At 50.3% G+C, this 18,210-nt stretch overlaps 1 protein-coding gene across 1 annotated transcript in view; it reads right to left on the bottom strand.

Moving 5' to 3' along the window:
- The window catches only part of LOC107120728 (hydroperoxide isomerase ALOXE3-like), a 36,772-nt gene that overhangs the window by 10,530 nt on the left and 8,032 nt on the right, over window positions 1–18,210 (bottom strand). Inside the window, exons 2-8 of the mRNA XM_015423498.1 lie at window positions 10,200–10,404; window positions 9,088–9,169; window positions 8,636–8,758; window positions 8,396–8,499; window positions 6,875–7,047; window positions 4,771–4,914; window positions 2,609–2,812 (exon numbers count right to left, since the gene is read on the bottom strand). Of these exons, the coding sequence (XP_015278984.1) occupies window positions 2,609–2,812; window positions 4,771–4,914; window positions 6,875–7,047; window positions 8,396–8,499; window positions 8,636–8,758; window positions 9,088–9,169; window positions 10,200–10,404 (1,035 nt within the window). The remainder of the gene's footprint in view (window positions 1–2,608; window positions 2,813–4,770; window positions 4,915–6,874; window positions 7,048–8,395; window positions 8,500–8,635; window positions 8,759–9,087; window positions 9,170–10,199; window positions 10,405–18,210) is intronic.

Genomic DNA, 18,210 nt, shown 5'->3' with positions numbered 1-18,210 from the left:
TCAGTTTCCTGTTTGTGCGCATGCGCTTATGAAAAACATCTGGTTTGCGACGGGACGTGGACGGGCGCCGGATGCCATGGGATACTAGCGCTCCCGCGATCAGACGCCTGCCTGCGCCGTGCGTCTTCCAGATACTAGTGCACTTTCCTTGGTACTTTTAAACTCCACATCTTCGGTGGGACGCCACGGGTTGGCCACAGGTGCGCTATGCTTCCCAGATGTTGCAGTGCGATCGCGCCCCGAAAATCCGCCCCTCATTCGTGCCTTTTGCGTGGCAAAATCTCCATGTGACCGAGGCCTTGATATATTTTAAGGTAGCTTTATTGAGGCGATCTACTTTGGGGAGAGGATATCTTGCAACCCAGAAACAGGATAAAAATATTTCAATCATATCTATATTATTTGTCTAAAAGCCTAGGGGCTATGTAGACTTCCTTGAATAAAGATTTCAAATGCCACTAAGTAGTATTATAATGCTGAGTTGTTTTTGTAGAACACAGTTCTCAGCTGTATTTAATGGATTGTCTCTCCTAGACGATTGCCTCTTATAAAAACTTAGTACAAATCAACGATAATGTTTAGAAGTTAGGAAAACATTAAAGGGTTATATTACACTGGAACTAAGGATGATTCCATTTCTTATTTTGCTTGAAACGTGGGCACTAGCTGTTAACATTATATTATCTGTTTGAATAACCTATTGTTTATTCCTAATTTTGGTATCTCAATGTGTGTGGTTGCTTTTGTTGTTATTTTCTAATTTAAATACTTTTAAAAAATATATATATAATGCTGGTTCTTTCCTTCCTTCCTTCCTTCCTTCCTTCCTTCCTTCCTTCCTTCCTTCCTTCCTTCCTTCCTTCCTTCCTTCCTTCCACAATCCATATCTTTTTAAGGGAGGTGTGCCAAGGCAGACACATCCTAAGAGTTGCATTGCATTAGGATTTCTTTCCTCTGAGTTCAAGGAACAGCAGAGGGCGTTCAAGAGGCAAGTGGAACAAAACCAGCTGGGAAGGCTGTTTCTTCCATTGGGCATATCTGGGCCTGCTCACAGCTGCAGACATCTGCCTCGGGCGTCACTTCAGCACCTAAGCAGCCATGCGAGCATCTGGACAGGCTCACAGCTTGGGCACACCTGCCCATCCCTGGAATCTGACACATCTGCCGACCACCCGCAGAACGGAGACCACCTGCTGGCCACACATGTTAAGGAACATCTAGGAATGCTCAAAACGGGATGCGCCTGCCGGCAGGTGCGTTGCCTCGCCACATTCCATTTCCCAAGAGATAAATACGCCTATTAGCGGAACACAGTTTTTGAGGACTCAGTGGCAGAGCATCTGCTTGGCACGCAGAAGGACCCGGGTTCAATCCCCGGCAGTGTTCCCTCTAAGCTGAGTTAGTGTGAGCTGGCTCACCGTTTTTTAGCCTCCAGCTCACACATTTTTGTCTTAGCCCAGGAAGGATGGCTCCAGAGCAAATTAATTTATGCAGTAGCCAAACTGCTTGCTCACAACTTTAATGCCAGGAGCTCTCGAAGTAGGATTTTTGCTCATAGGACTCCACAGCTTAGAGGGAGCATTGGACGCCACCAGTGTTCCCTCTAAGCTGAGTGAGTGTGAGCTGGCTCACCGTTTTTTAGCCTCCAGCTCACACATTTTTGCCTTAGCCCAGGAAGGATGGCTCCAGAGCAAATTAATTTATGCAGTAGCCAAACTGCTTGCTCACAACTTTAATGCCAGGAGCTCACAAAGTAGGATTTTTGCTCATAGGACTCCACAGCTTAGAGGGAGCATTGGACCCCACCAGTCTTCCCTCTAAGCTGAGTGAGTGTGAGCTGGCTCACCGTTTTTTAGCCTCCAGCTCACACATTTTTGCCTTAGCCCAGGAAGGATGGCTCCAGAGCAAATTAATTTATGCAGTAGCCACATGGCTTGCTCACAACTTTAATGCCAGGAGCTCACAAAGTAGGATTTTTGCTCATAGGACTCCACAGCTTAGAGGGAGCATTGGACGCCACCAGTGTTCCCTCTAAGCTGAGTTAATGTGAGCTGGCTCACCGTTTTTTAGCCTCCAGCTCACACATTTTTGTCTTAGCCCAGGAAGGCGGGCTCCAGAGCAAACTAATTTATGCAGTAGCCAGATTGCTTGCTCACAACTTTAATGCCAGGAGCTCACAAAGTAGGGTTTTTGCTCACAGGACCCCACAGCTTAGAGGGAGCATTGATTCTCCAGCATCTCCATTTCAAAGGATCGAGCAGTAGGTGATGTTAAAGACCTCCGCCTGAGACTCTAGAGAGCCACTGCCAGTCTGAGTAGGCAATACTGGCTTGATGGACCGCTGCCAGTCTGAGTAGGCAATACTGACTGTGATGGCAGCTTCCTGTGTGTTCATCTACCCGCCCCCACCCCTTGCTTCTCCTTTGTGTTTGTTACGATTTCTGGGTTGAGTAAGAAACCCATTCACGACCTCTCTTTCTTTTGTTCCCGCCAGTATTTGTGTTCTGTGGAAGCCAGGTCACGGACCGAACAAAAACATAGCCCTCTGCCTCGTGCTCAAGCCTATTTCTCCGCCCCCCCGATCTTCACCGCCCCCCCCAACGCTTACCTTGTACAGTGGGTGGCACATTGGCAGCTGCCTCAGAGTCGCCACCGCGAAGACTTCTGACATGAGGTGGCTACAGAGGAGGTGGGCGATCACTTCGTGGGCGTGGAATTCGGAGTTGCGGACCCAGGTCTTGGCTAGCGTCCAGATCCATTCTTCATCGGTGGGCAAGAAAACGGGACTATGGGGGCCCGGGTGCTGGCTGAGCTGTGTGTGTGGGAGGAGGACACAAAACGGTTAATGGGGGGCCATCTTTTGTGACCAGAAGTAGTAGCCATTTTCGTGCGTGCTTGCCCACTGGACCGTCGACTAGAGAATTGTGTCCGAGAAATGTTCATGGTGTTAACGTACTTCTTTTGGCACCCCTTGAAATTCTTCAGATATTTCACCTGAGGAGTAAACTCACACACACACACTTTGGATGTCGCTAAGATGTCCATTAGAATATAAGAAGAGCCCTGCTGGATCAGACTGGTGGTCCATCTAGTCCCACATCCTGTCTCACACAGGGGCCAACCAGGTCCTCTGGAGGGCCAGCAACAGGGCATAGAGGCCGAGGCCTTCCCCTAACATTAAGAACATCAAAAGAGCCCTGCTGGGTCAGACTGGTGGTCCATCAGGTTTAGCATCCTGTTTCACACAGTGGCCAACCAGGTCCTCTGGAGGGCCAGCAACAGGGCAGAGATGCCCAGACCTTTCCCTAATGTTAAGAATGTAAGTAGAGCCCTGCTGGATCAGACCAGTGAGGGTCCCTCTAGTCCAGCCTCCTTTCACACACTGGCCAACCAGGTCCTCTGGAGGGCCAGCAACAGGGCAGAGAGGCCGAGGCCTTCCCCTAACATTAAGAACATCAGAAGAGCCCTGCTGGGTCAGACCAGTGGTCTATCCAGTCCAGCCTCCTGTCTCACACAGTGGCCACCCAGTTCCTCTGGAGGGCCAACAACAGGGCATAGAGCCTGAGGCCTTCCCTAATGCTAAGAACATCAGAAGAGCTCCGCTGGATCAGACCAGCGGTCCGTCTAATCCAGCACCCTGTCTCGAACAGTTCCTCTGGAGGTCCAACAGCAAGGCATAGAGGCTGAGACCTTCATGAGGACTTAAGAAGAGCCCTGCTGGATCAGACCAGTGGTCCACCTAGTCCAGCATCCTGTCTCACACAGTGGCCAACAACATAAGAACATAAGAACATAAGAGACGCCAATGTTGGATCAGGCCAAAGGCCCATCCAGTCCAACACTCTGTGTCACACAGTGGCCAGAAATACCAGTGCCATCAGGAGGTCCAGCAGTGGGGCCAGGACATTAGAAGCCCTCCCACTGTTGACCCCCCCCAAGCACCAAGAAGACAGAGCATCACTTGCCCCAGAGCCCCTAGCTATACCTTGTGGCTAATAGCCACTGATGGACCTCTGCTCCATATGCTTATCTAATTCCCTTTTGAAGCCGTCCATGCTTGTAGCCGCCACCACTTCCTGTGGCAGTGAATTCCATGTGTTAATCACTCTTTGGGTGAAGAAGTACTTCCTTTTATCCGTTCTAACCCGACCGCTCTGCAGTTTCATGGAGTGCCCACGAGTTCTTGTATTGTGAGAAAGGGAGAAAAGTACCTCTTTCTTTACCTGCTCTTTCCCATGCATAATCTTATAAACCTCGATCATGTCACCCCTCAGTCGTCTTTTCTCCAAGCTAAAGAGCCCTAAGCGCTTTAACCTTTCCTCATAGGGAAAGTGTTCCAACCCTTTTATCATTCGAGTTGCCCTTTTCTGCACTTTTTCCAAAGCTATAATATCTTTTTTAAGGTGTGGTGCCCAGAACTGCACACAGTATTCCAAATGAGGTCTTACCATTGATTTATATAGGGGCATTATTATATTGGCTGATCTGTTTTCAATACCCTTCCTAATAATCCCCAGCATAGCATTGGCCTTCTTTATTGCAGTCACACACTGTCTCGACATTTTCAGTGAGTTATCCACTACAACTCCAAGATCTCTCTCTTGCTCAGTCTCTGCCAGTTCAGACCCCATCAATGCATAGAGGCTGAGGCCTTCCCCTGGTGCTGCCTCCTGGCGCCGGGATTCAGAGGTTGACTGCCTGTGAACGTGGAGGTCCACCACGGCTAGCGGCCACTGATAGACCTCTCCATGTTTTGCTCTTTGCGTCTACCTGGATGGCGAGAGGGACGACTTCTCCAGTGGGTTTCTGGTGCAGCAGGCACAGAGGAGCCGCGATGTACTGCCGCTTCCCGTTCAGCTGGATGGTGGGGACGCCCTCTAGGATCTTATAGTCAGTGAGGAAAATGGTTCCCTTCTGCAAGACAAGGGGGGATAGGGGAGGGAAGAGTGGGTCAGGATGAGCCCTCTTGGGCCTGCAGAGGTGAGAAATGGTTACCGCACTGTGCAAAGGAAAGAATCTGCCGGCCAGAGGGAGCTTAGAGTATCAGACTTAGGGAAACGCTTAGAGCAGGGATGTCGAACATGGGGCCCGGGGGCCGGATCAGGCCCCCCCCCAAGGGCTCCTATCAGGCCCACAGTGGAACTGTCTGTCTTCTGCTTCTGCTTCCAGTTCTGCTGTTGCTGCTGCTGCGTCATCGTAGGTTTGCAGCTTACGGAGACACACCTGAACAGTACATTCGAGATTGCAACAGCACAGACATTTTGATGCAATAACACAGAGCAAGAGGTGTCAGTTATCAGACACTGTTAAATAAACAAAATATTGCAAGAGTGCTAATGTTTTAAACATGTTTTTATTTTAAGTTTAAAAAAATCCCTTTGTGTTTGTGTCCTTTATAAAGTTTATATCTCCGGCACCTGGCATTACATTTTATGACACACATGGCCCAGCCCAACAAGGTCTCATTTATGTCAGATCCAGCCCTCATAACAAATGAGTTAGATACCCCTGGCTTAGAGTATCAGACAACGACTGAGTGGGCCTGGTTGTAAATGGTTGTAATGAGCACCCGACAAGATATTTCGAGCCAGTTTGGTGTCGTGGTTAAGTGTGCGGACTCTAATCTGGGAGAACCGGGTTTGATTCCCCACTCCTCCACTTGCAGCTGCTGGGTGACCTTGGGCAAGCCATAGTTCTGTCAGAGCTGTTCTCTCAAGGACAGTTCTGCTTCTTCTTCTTCTTCCTCTTCTTCTTCCTCTTCCTCCTCCTCCTCCTCTTCTTCCTCCTCCTCCTCCTCCTCCTCCTCTTCTTCTTCTTCTTCTTCTTCTTCTTCTTCTTCTTCTTCTTCTTCTTCTTCTTCTTCTTCTTCTTCTTCTTCTTCTTCTTCTTCTTCTGTTCCTTTAACATGGCCCTGTGTAGATACTGTATTCTCTTGCATGGGAAATCTGCCTTTTGGAATGGGGTCTGGGACCAGTTGTGGGTAGGAAAGGAGAAAGCACTTACCAGTTTTTGAATCAGAAAGTCCGGGGGAGCCAGCTGTAACGTGGCGGAAGGCGAAGAGGAGCTTGGAGGGGGGGCTGTCTTATTTATTTCTTTGTTTCACTTATACCCCACACTTCTCCCCAGTGGGAACTCATTCTATCCTGACAACAACAACCTTGCGAGGTAGGTAAGGCCAAGAGTGTGTGAATGGCCCAAGGTCACCTAGCAAACACCCTATGGCAGAGTGGGGATTCAAACCTGGTTCTCCTAGATGCTACTCTGACATTCTAATTGTTAGCAGTCAGACCCCTCCTCCTGCAGAAGTGTAGTTAGCATCAGAGAGAGGAGAACGCCCTTCATAAAAAATGTCACCTCCAAACATCATACACTGACTGGCCTGAACAAAGTGGATGCCAGCAAGAGTCACACCGGAGACAAGCCTGGGAAAATTTCGGAAGGTGAAAAATCAGGCGACTGGCTAACTGCCCTCTCCTCACCTAAGAAGATGCACAATAAAGGACAAATGGTTTCCCAAGAACACATGTCACTTCACCTTGATTTGATCTAGTCCCGGCTTCCTCCTGACCTGTTTGCCCCCAATTTAGCAACAATTAACACAACCCTGGTAAGTTTCCCGGTCCTGTCATTAAGCAATATTTTATGCCTAGAGGGCATAGCCACAATACCACGCTGGCTCTTGGGGAATGCCGGTCAGAATCATTTGTTTCCAATACGCTCTGCTTGTGTGCCTTTCCATTCAGTGCTTCCCTCCCCCCATACCCAGTTCAGACCTTGAAACTTCTCTCTGTTTGTATCACTCAGTGCATGAGGATCCCCGCATGGTGGCCCTGAGATTCAAGAATGTGACTGGCCAGGGAGGGTGATCAGGTACCTTCAGCTCTTCTTGGAGGGTGGTGTATTTCCCCAGAGATCCTGCCACCATTTCCTGGGTCACAGGGAAATTGTCTGGGATCCTGGTGCACTTCCGGATCATCCCTGGGTTGATCCCGTTTAAGAACTGGTAGCCGAAGAACTCGTCCTCTTTCCAGTGGTTGAACACAAACTCTGGAGACAGAGAGAGGGAAGGAAGGAAGGAAGGAAGGAAGGAAGGAAGGAAGGAAGGAAGGAAGGAAGGAAGGAAGGAAGGAAGGAAGGATCTTTGAACTCTTGGACTTTATGGAATCATATCAGCCTCATCAAGAAGGTGAGGGACAGGTGAGGGTGTCATGGAGAAGACAATACTGACTAAGCATGTGTTTCTTACAGAAAGCTGAGAGTCCTGGTGTGTGCTTGGTGTAGGGCACAATCAGGGGTCATTTCCTGCAGGAGCGCACGGGAGCGGAGCTCCGGCAGTAAAGAGCCCAGGGGGCGGGCACATGCAGCAAGCCCCACCTCCTGCTCCCAGCAGCCCTCAGTCAGAGGGGTCATTTCCTGCAGGAGTGCACAGGAGCAGAGCTCCAGCAGTAAAGAGCCTAGGGGGCGGGCACATGCAATAAGCCCCCCCCAGCCCCCCAGTCCAAAAGAGTCCAGTGGCACCTTTAAGACCAGGGTTTTTTCAGGTACAAGCTCTCCCTCCTCTGCGAGGACAGATCTGCACGTCCCCGCCCCCCCCCCAACAGCTAGCAATCCAAAACAGTCCAGTGGAGCCTGAGCGGTGGGTGTCCCCACCGCTCCCACACTTCCAGTGAGGTAAGGGGGTGCGGCATATGCAAATGAGTTATGCTAATGAGTTATGCTAATGAGCCCCTGCACCTCTTTCTCTACGAAATGACCCCTGGGCACAATAAAGGGTGTGTGGATCCCGGACGTTGCTTGACTGAGCTGACCAAACCCCATGCACACACCCCATAGGGCTGATGACCACTGTTCCCTCTAAGCCGAGTTAGTGTGAGCTAGCTCACAGTTTTTTAGCCTCTGGCTCACATATTTTTGTCTTAGCTCAGGAAGGAGGGCTCCAGAGCAAGCTAATCTATGCAGCAGCCAAATCGCTTGCTCACCACTTGAATGCCTGTAGCTCACAAAGTAGAATTTTTGCTCACAGGACTCCACATCTTAGAGGGAACATTGCTGATGACCCCCAGGTGGGGGCCTGCAGATCTCCCAGAATTACAATTGACCCCCGGAATCAGGGCCGTAGCCAGGATTTTTAAAGTTTGGGGGGCACTTAAATTTCTTAGGCTAATTGAATTAAAGGGATACCTGGCTCCTTCCCCACGCCTGCCACCGCTTGGGGGGCCCTGGGCATGATACCCTAGTGAAGTTCTTCCCCTCTCCTCCCCCTCTCCCGGCTCCACCCCCAAATCTCCAGGGATTTCCCAACCTGAAACTGGCAACCCTAGCTGACCTTCCCAGCTAGAGAGAGGGATGGGATGGGGGGGGGCGGGGGGAGATGACACCCTGGACCATCACTGACCTGTGACAGGAGTGTGATAAAACCAAAAGACCTTGCGGATGTCTTCCAGCTTCCCCCAGGAAAACGGCTTGTCCAAGAAGCCCTTCACCTTGGCCTCGAACATCCTGAGGGTGAGAGACCCTTAAATGATTAGGGCGGCGGAGAGGTGGAGCTCAGAGCCTTCCCACTTCTCACACGCCTTTCCCTCTGGAGGCCCTTCAGGCGGACCCAAGACGCTTCCTTACCGCCCTGCCTACTTACGCCATTGTCCCACGCCCAAAGAAGGCGGTGGCTTTCGGGAACGAGTACTGGAGGTTGTACTCCAGGGACAGGGCCGTGTCGATGTCAGCACAGCAGGGAACGCCGGGGAGGTATTCCTTCCATCTGCTCAGACACATGGGAAGAAGAAAGGTGTTCATTTCCCAGGCAAGGGACTTCCTGGGTGGCTACAGGTAGTCTTTGGCTCATACCCAGCAGCGGTGGCGGCATCTTCAACCTTCTGGGTGGTGTCTCTCTCCCTGACCTTTGGCGGCCCCAGACAGTTGCCCAGGCAAGAGGTGTTCATTGGTGGTTGGCCATTGCCTGCCTCTGCGTGGCAACCCGGGACTTCCTTGGTGGTCTCTTGTCTGAGTACGAACCAGGGTTGACCCTGCTAAGCTTCAGAGATGGAGCCAGCTTGGACCACCCCGGTCAGGGTGTTCTCTCCAACTCACCCGTATTTGTTGTGTCTCATCACCAGCTCCTCTCGACGATGCCGCCGCTCCAGATAATGAGTGTCATCCGACGGAGTCTTGGCTTTATAGGAAGGGGGAGGCAAATGAGAACATGTAAAGGTCAAGGTGAAGGTTTCCCTTGCTCGAAAGCCAGTCGAATCCGACTCCTGGGGTGCCGTGCTAATCTCCGTTTCCAAGCCGAAGAGTCGGCGCTGTCTGAAGACGTTTCCGTGGTCATGTGGCCAGCATGACTAGACGCCGAGGCGCACGGAACGCTGTTCCCACCGAAGCAGTACCTATTTATCTACTTGCAATTTCTTGCTTTCGAACTGCTAGGTTGGCAGGAGTTGGGGCCGGAGACAGAAGCTCACTCCGTCATGCAGCACTTGGGTCTCAAACTGCTGAACTACCAACTGAGTTGGTAGAGTTGACGAAGGCTTCGTTATCTTTAGCAATATACCCGCTTTTGAATGTTCTCATGTATAACGGATTTATGATCTGTTTTATTATTTTTCTGAATGATTGCAATCTATGAACGAACAGAAGACATGACTTTGTTTACCTGACGGCTCGGAAGAAGTAATTACGAAACGGAAGTGTACTCCGGGGAATTTTGTCAGCTCCTCTACAACTCCTCTATGTCTTCGTGACTTCTTAATAAGGACTTTTTGTATAATACTTATTTGTCAGTTTTGTGTATCGATATAGAGATATAGAGACTTTGCAGAGTCTTTGTGTAGCAGCCTTTTGTTTTTTTGTTTATACCTTTAAGGAAGGCGGCAGAGCCCCCCATAGCCCCCCCCCATTGCTACGGGCCAGGATTCCCTGCTCCCAGTAAGCCCACCCCATCCCCCACTGGCTGCGCAACCCTATCAGGTTGCCAAACTCCAGGGAGGGCTGGAGAGTTCCCAGAATTCCAACTGATCTCCAGATGACCGAGATCAGTTCCCCTGGAGGAAATGGCTGCTTTGGAGGGTGGACCCTAAGGCATTTTGCCCCTCAGAGGTCCCCACCCCTCCCCAAACCTCCTCGTCCAAACCTCCTGGAATTTCCCCACCTGGAGCTGGTAGCCCTAATGGCAGGGCCTCCCGAGTTCTGGCCCACTGACTCACCTGAGCCTTCTCTCAAGGAGACGGTGCAGTAGCCCTCGATCCACTGGTAGCAAGGGAAGTGGTAGCACTCCCCCTGCGGGGACGTCACCTGGACAGAATTGCAGAACCAGCTGCTCTCGGGGAAGAAGGAATAAGGGTCCTTATGCAGCCGGACCAGGAGGATGGGGCCCAGGTCATGGTCACAGGCAACTTCCTGGTTGTCTACCTGTTGGGGGAAGCGAGAAGAAAGCCTGTCTGCCTGGGACACATACACACAAAGCTGCCTTCTGCTGAATCAAACTCTTGGTCCGTCAAGGTCAGTGTGGTCTACTTAGCCCGGCCTTTCACATCACCTGCCACCTGAGCCTTTCAGCAAGAAATACCAGAGGTCACTGGACCTGGGACCTTTGGCATGCCTAGCAGATGCTGTGCCACTGAGCCACAGGCAGAGGTCTTTCCCATCACCTGCTGCCTGATCCTTTTAATGGGAGATGCCGGGGATTGAACCCGGGACCTTCTGCCTGCCAAGCAGAGGCTCTTCCACTGAGCCACAGCCCCTCTTTACAGCTCTCCAGGGTCTCAGGCCGAGGTCTTTCCCATCACCTGCTGCCTGGTCCTTTTAATGGGAGATGCCGGGGATTGAACCCGGGACCTTCTGCCTGCCAAGCAGAGGCTCTTCCACTGAGCCACAGCCCCTCTTTACAGCTCTCCAGGGTCTCAGGCCGAGGTCTTTCCCATCACCTGCTGCCTGGTCCTTTTAATGGGAGATGGTGGGGATTGAACCCGGGACCTTCTACACTAGAGCTGCCTCGTGGTTGTGCCGTCGTTTGCCCCGACACTACTGGTCAATTTCACATCCGAAGCTGCGGGGCTGCATTTTGACTCGCGGCTTCGCCCGATTTCCCCCGCAGTTTCGTGATCCTGTTTTTTGAGGATCACGAAACTGCGGAGGAAATCGGGCGAAGCCGCGGGTCAACCGCGAGGAAGCTCTAGTGCGAAATCAGCCATGGAGATGTTCTACCACTGAGCTGTGGCCCCTTCCCTTATGTTCAGCCCAACCATAATGTTTGTTAGTTCTCACCTGGTGGCTTGATTGCCTATCTCCCAGTATGTTCCCTCTAAGCTGTGGAGTCTTGTGAGCAAAAAATCCTACTTTGTGAGCGACTGGCATTCAAGTTGTGAGCAAGTGATTTGGCTGCTGCATCAATTAGTTGGCTCTGGAGCCCTCCTTCCTGGGCGAAGACAAAAACATGTGAGCCGGAGGCTAAAAGACTGTGAGCTAGCTCACACTGACTCAGCTTAGAGGGAACATCAGAGTACATTATAATCTTCCAGCATGGGGGAGGGGCAGTAGGGGGTGCAGGGATCCAATCCTGACTTGCCCTGGGCAACACGCACCGGTGCCACATGGGATGAAAATGACTCGACCTGCATTTGCTGAGCGCTGTAAATTATCGCAGGGGTACGACTGAACCAAGTCCCACGGTGTCGTCACACTCTGCATTAACCTTTCCCAAACATCTGCATGCAGGTCCAGGAATTCCAGCACGGCCATGAGTCAGCTGTAAGCAGAGGCTTTGGATGTCTGCCCACGGCCACTTCATGCCTCTGTGCATGCCGGCTTTTATCTTCCCTTCCCATCGCATTCCGTTACACTCTTGTCTAGGCCATGTGCATCTCATTGGAATGGCACGGTATGCTCACCTGTGAGCAAGAGAGAGGGAGAAACTCTGGCGTGACGGCTTTTGACTTCCCGTCATCATCATATTATGGAAATGAGCTGTTTCCCCTGGAGAAAACGGCTGCTTTTGGAGGGTGGACTCTGTGGCATTGTACCATGCTGAGGCCCCTCCCATTACCTCCCCCTGGCCCCACCCCCAAATATCCAGGAATTGCCCAGCCCAGAGTTGACAACCCTAAGCAGGACGCCTGAGCGGGCCCACGTTCAGCATGTGCTCTGTCAGCTGCATTGGTTGCCGGTTTAGTACCGGATCGGCTTCAAGGTGTCAGTAATCACCTTCAAAGCCTTATACGGCCTGGGACCCACATACCTAAGGGACCGCCTCTTCCCATATACGCCTCGGAGAGCGTTACGCTCTGCGAACCAACATCTCCTGGTGGTCCCTGGCCCAAAGGACGTCCGCCTAGCCTCGACCAGGGCCATGGCTTTTTCCGCCTTGGCCTCCACCTGGTGGAACAGGCTCCCTTATTGAGATCTGGGCCCTGCGGGATCTCACTCAGTTCCGCAGGGCCTGCAAGACGGAGCTCTTCCGCCAGACCTTTGGCTGAGGCAGCAGGCGTCCACATATGCCCCCCCCCCCCGGTTGCAATCTCTCACCTACTGATAACCTATTTACATCAATGGGCCGGATTCTCCCTACGGCAAGCATGACTACTGATTTTATATGTTTTAATGTGTTTTAAATTTTATTGTATTTATTGAAATGTTGTAACCCGCCCTGAGCCCATTTATGGGATGGGCGGGATATAAATGCGATAAATAAATAATGGCCCCTGCCACACGGCAGGGAAAACGCCGGTGAAAGTGCGGCTAATTAGAGCCGCACCAAAATAGAGACGCTGCGGGCGGGATCCCACGGATCCCGTGAGCCGCGCGCCGTTGCTCCCCGGCACGATCAGAGGAAGAGACGAGTGGGAGGGGGAGGCTGCTGAACTGCGCATGCTCGAGCATGTGCAGTTCGGCCGGGGGCCGGGGATGCGCCGGCGCAAGGATGAGCCGGCGATCCCACGGCCGCACTTGCCGCGGCCCTTTCGATTGAACCACCCGGTTAGGTGGTTCTTTTTTGGTGCGCTTTTTCGGCAGAAGGGATGGATGGGGGACGGGCGCAGCACGATTCCCAGATGTTGCTGTGGGATCGCGCCCGTTTGCTGCGGCCCCGATCCATCCCTCTCCCGGCCCAAAACCCGTCGTGTGAACAGGGCCAAATAAATAGCTGGGAGTTCTCAAACAGCAGCCAGTTCAGATCACGTTCTGTTCGCCAGTGGTAAACAGGGAACTGACTTCATCAATCAGTTTGGCTGGTCGTAAACAGTTCAGGACTGTTCATTGGGTTACTTTTCAAGTACCCGAACGCTACACTAGAGCACAGTATAACTGGCAGTATTTCACGCACGGAGTGGTATGTACTGTACAGTATGTTGCAGTGGTCAGAGTGTCAGACTAAGATCTAGGACAGCCAGGTTTGAATCCCCACTCTGCCCCCAGAAGCTTGCTACCTGACCTCGGGCCAGTCACTCTCTCCCAGTCTAATCCTCACAGGGTTGTTGTTGTGAGGCTAAAATAGTGACAGGAGAACAACACTGTAAGCCGCTTTCAGTCCCCATTGGGGGGAAAGTGGGATTTTTGTTGTTCAGTCGCACAGTCGAGTCCCTCCTGTCTTCCGTCGTGCTCCGGAGTTCGCTTAATTTCATGTCCGTTGCCTCAATAACACTGTCTCAACCGTCTCATCCTTTGCCGTCCCCTTCTTCTTTGACCTTCAGTCTTTCCCAGCATCAGGGTCTTCTCCAGTGAGTGCTCCCTTCTCATTTGGTGGCCAAAGTATTTGAGCTTCAGCTTCAGTCTCTGGCCTTCCAGGGCACAGTCAGAGTTGATTTCTTTTAGGATTGACTTATTTGATCTCCTTGCAGTCCAGGGGACTCTCAAGAGTCTTCTCCCGCACCATAATTCAAAAGCATCTCTTCTTTTGCGCTCGGTCTTCCTTATGAACCAGCTCTCAAAGCCATACATGACTACTGGGAATACCATTGCTTTGACCATGCGGACTTTTGTTGGCAGGGTGATGTCTCTACTTTTTATAATACTGTCTAGGTTTGCCGATGGGATACGAATATCTAAATACATAAAAATAAATAGATTAAAAAGTCTTCTTGTTTGGTGTGCATTTATGAGACTATTTCACACCTTGTGCATTTCCACACAGCCTTATGGAAGTTGTATTACCCCCTGTGTTGTTTAATTACCCGACCAGGTTGTTCATGACCCGCAGGAACAACCGGTTTCACCTACTGTCTGAGGCAGAAGAAAAGGAAACTGCACCGTCACAAAGCTGATTGGCTACCCTTTGAGGCTGCTTGCGGTGAACCAATCAGAGGAGCGGTGGAGAATTCTGGAAGCATCTCTAATCCCTGCAGGGGAAAGCAATTAGTTGACTCTAAACTGAACAGGATTCAAATGCAAGAGTTCTCAGTTATGTTAGCCTGGTTCTGAATTCCGGCAAAAGGCATATGCAAATACGAGCAAACTTCCGGGATCTGCTCATTCGACTCAAACAATGGTGCAATTCCTGTCTGCCCTTCTCACCTGCAGGCTGCAAACCAGGGTCGGCCCTGGTTAGTACTTGGGTGGGACACCATCAAGGAAGTCCAGGGTTGCCATGCAGCGGCAGGCAATGGCCAAACATCTCTGTTTGTCTCTTGCCTGCTGTGAAGAAATGCCTTTTTTCTTCTTTGGAGCTTTGAAAGGAGCAAAACCTTCCCTTTGAGTTTTAAAAGGTTTTTTCCTCCCTCTGGGCAGAGAACAGGCTGGAAGGGGGGGAAGGCAGTCCAATTGTTTTCCAGCTTACCTTCTGACAAAGGCCAATAATTTGCCTTCAAACAAATGCTAATAAAGCCAACTTCTCCCCCCTTCTCCAAGCAGGGAACAGAGATTTGGTGGAATTAGATACTAGAGAGGCTACAGGAAGTAAAATGCTAGAGACATCAGGAAGCGCTTCACTGACCTGGCCTGACCGGGTCAGTGGGTGGGGAAAAGAGAGATAATAACAACTTCTTGCAGCAAGGAGAAGGTCTCTTTTCCCTTGGGTGCTGGATCCATGAGAGCAGACAGAAGTCTTAACTGAGAAGGCAGCCATTGACCATGTGCTCACCTGAAGAGCTATAGAAAGCTTCAAGGTAGTGGCACCTCTGTTGAGTTTTCTAACACCCCTTTAAAAAAATTGATTTAAGTTTTTAGGATACACAAGGATGGGAAAGGGGAAAGAATTAAAGTATTTATTTTCTGCATGTAACTTTCCTCTACTTGTCATTTCAAATTATACAGAGAGACTGAGAGGTTTAAGAATTCACAAAAGCTTCTGAATATTATGATATTAGAAAGTTCATATCTTTATATTTCTCTCTTATCCAATTATAAAATAGAGTCCATAATCCAACAAAGTCTTCTTCCATTTGCCCTTTCAGCGTCCAAGTCAATTTGTCCATTTCCGCACTTTCCATAATCTTTCCCAATAGATCACGTTCAGAAGGTATTGACGGAAATTTCCAGTAAGATGCAAATAAAATTCTAGCTGCGGTTACTACATGAATGATAAAATATCTTTGATTTTTGTCCAAGTTCTCCGGTATACAATTCAATAAAAACAATTCTGGTCGAAGGGGTATTGAAGTCTGTATAAAGGTATGCACCATAACCCAAAACTTACACACTATATGAGTTTTGTAACATCCTAAACTTAAGGAGCCTGTCCTATTTTAACAGCTGATAGGGCATGTATAGAGAGAGGGGCAGAGGATTTGCGTCTTACCCATTTCTTCTGAATCCCTTGCTCAATCTGGTGCTGTGCTAAAAGTAGGCTTGCAAACGTTTTCTTTTTAATAAATACTCTATAACTTAAGATGCTGGGAGTGGTTCTCTGTACCACATAGAGCTCCACTGCCTTGGACATGCTATTTTAAAAGGAATCTGGTGCTATGCTAAAAGTATGATTGTGAACATTTTCTCTTTAATAAACACTTCCTTTGATGCTCATAGTGGTTCTCTGTACCACATAGACCTCCACCATCTTGGACATGCTATTTTAAGAGGGGCACCAGGGGGAAGGGAGGCAGTTGGCAAGTGGCTATCCCTCCAGGGGTGGAGAAGGCAGTAAACTGTCCCTGTGGAGACTGTGGGACACAGTGGGAGACACAGAGGCAAGGCCTCAGAACTTGGAAGGGAAGCTGGGAGTCCTGACCCTCCTAGTGGGCAATTCCTTACAAAGGTCAGGTGGTGGTGGGGTACCTGAGAAAGAGAGAGAGAGAGAGAGAGAGAGAGAGGCCTCTCCAGGTGTTGGGAAAACCTTGGAAGGCAGGGTGGAATAGGACCCGCAGGATAGAGCAGTCCCTGTTCCACCACACCTGGAAAACCATATGGGATCACCATAAATCAGCTGCAACTTGACAGCACCTTACTATATAAGAGGCAGTGTTCCCTCTAAGCTGAGCTAGAGTGAGCCAGCTCACAGTTTTTTAGCCTCCGGCTCACACATTTTTGCCTTAGCTCAAGAAGGAGGACTCCAGAGCAAACTAATTTCTGCAGCAGCCAAATCGCTGGCTCACAACTTTAATGCCGGTAGCTCACAAAGTGGAATTTTTGCTCACAAGACTCCACAGCTTAGAGGGAGCATTGATGAGAGGTCTTCTTTTCCTATCACGCCACTGCTGTGTTTGGGTGCCCTTGGGGAGTGGAATTTCGGCCTCGTTGTCCTTTGAATGACCAGCAAGCGTGGCATTATTGGCACCGGTTGTTCGGGACTTGGGGGGTAGCCATTCCTCTGATGAAGCAGAACCCTTCTTTCATTACGTTGGTTACCCAACATGGTCTGCTGATGCTACCTCAGTAGGTGTTGATTGCTAGGAGATAATCTCTTGATATTTCTCGGGCATCAGGACAATGCAAAGAGCATTGTTTATGTGTGCAACCGTGGCACGCCCTCCCCTCGAAGAGAGGAGCAGAGCACGCACCCGCATTTTTTGGAAGGATTTAATTGTGCAACGTTAAACACCGATTGTGAAAATGATCGGGATTTTATTTTTAAAGTACTTTTCCAAACCTGTAAGCGAAAGCCAAATTTGGATGCTTCAAAAAAGAATTCTGGTGAGAAATTGGGCTCCTCTCGACTCCCTGGAGTCCCCATTCCCCAAAGGTCCCTTCTCTGACAATAACACAGTTTCTCCTGCCTTTGACACAACCTGACATTTCACTTCCCTTGCAGTAGCTACAGTTTGCCGGTATTCCATTGCCAGCTGCAGCTTGGAACAGGAGGAGAAGGAGGAGGAAGAAGAAGAGCACTGTTCCCTCTAAGCTGAGTTAGTGTGAGCTAGCTCACAGTTTTTTTAGCCTCCAGTTCACAGATTTTTGGCTTAGCGCAGCAAGGATGGCTCCAGAGCAAACTAATTTATGCAGTACCTCGCAACTTTAATGCCAGTAGCTCACAAAATAGAATTTTTGCTCACAAGATTCCACAGCTTAGAGGGAGCATTGCCTGTGAGGTCGGCGGGGCATAGTTAACTTGTGGAACTCCCTGCTACAAGACAGAATGATGGCCACCAGTCTAGGTGGTCTTATAAAGGGATAGGACAAATTCCTGGAGGATAGGTCCATCCCTGAGCCCGAATGGCTAAATGGAGCCTCCATGTCCAGGGGAAGCATACCTCTGAATGCCAGTTCAAAAGAAGGTGGAAGCTTAATCCTCCGATCCTCTGTGCCCCTCCTTGTTAGAGTGCAAGACAGGACACTGGACTGCATGGAATGGATATGATTAAAAATCACAGAATTCAGAAGAATACTATCTTTGAGAGTAATGACATGGCTGTAGAGCTGCCAACCTCCAGGCAGATCCTGGAGATCGCCTGAAATTATAACTGATCTCCAGACTACAGTTCCCCTGGAGAAAATGGCTACTTTGGAAGGTGAACTCAACAGTATTATGCCCCGGTGAGACCCCTCTCCTCCCCAACACCCCCCAGGCTCCATCCCCAAATCTCCAGGAATTTCCCCCTCCCCCAGTTTTTTAATTGATAAATTGAAAGAAGAGGAAAAGAGAGAGAGAGAGAATTTCCTAACCTGTCCTCGGCAAGCCTACAAGACTTGTGCAACGAGTCAGGTTGAGACTCCACGGTCACATAACCCCCCAACTCATGGAACACAAGGAAGGGCCAAATAGCCCGTCGTGGCCATTTCTGCTGGGGAAAACGGTCCAGGAGGGAAGGCAGAAGACCCCCCCCCCCGGCCCCCAACCGGCCCCACCCGGGG

This window comes from Gekko japonicus, unplaced genomic scaffold (assembly GCF_001447785.1).
Source record: "Gekko japonicus isolate JY-2015 unplaced genomic scaffold, Gekko_japonicus_V1.1 scaffold2575, whole genome shotgun sequence".
Taxonomy (NCBI): domain Eukaryota; kingdom Metazoa; phylum Chordata; class Lepidosauria; order Squamata; family Gekkonidae; genus Gekko; species Gekko japonicus.
The sequence above is the reverse complement of the archived record's forward strand: the minus strand, read 5'-3'. Positions and strand labels throughout refer to the sequence as shown.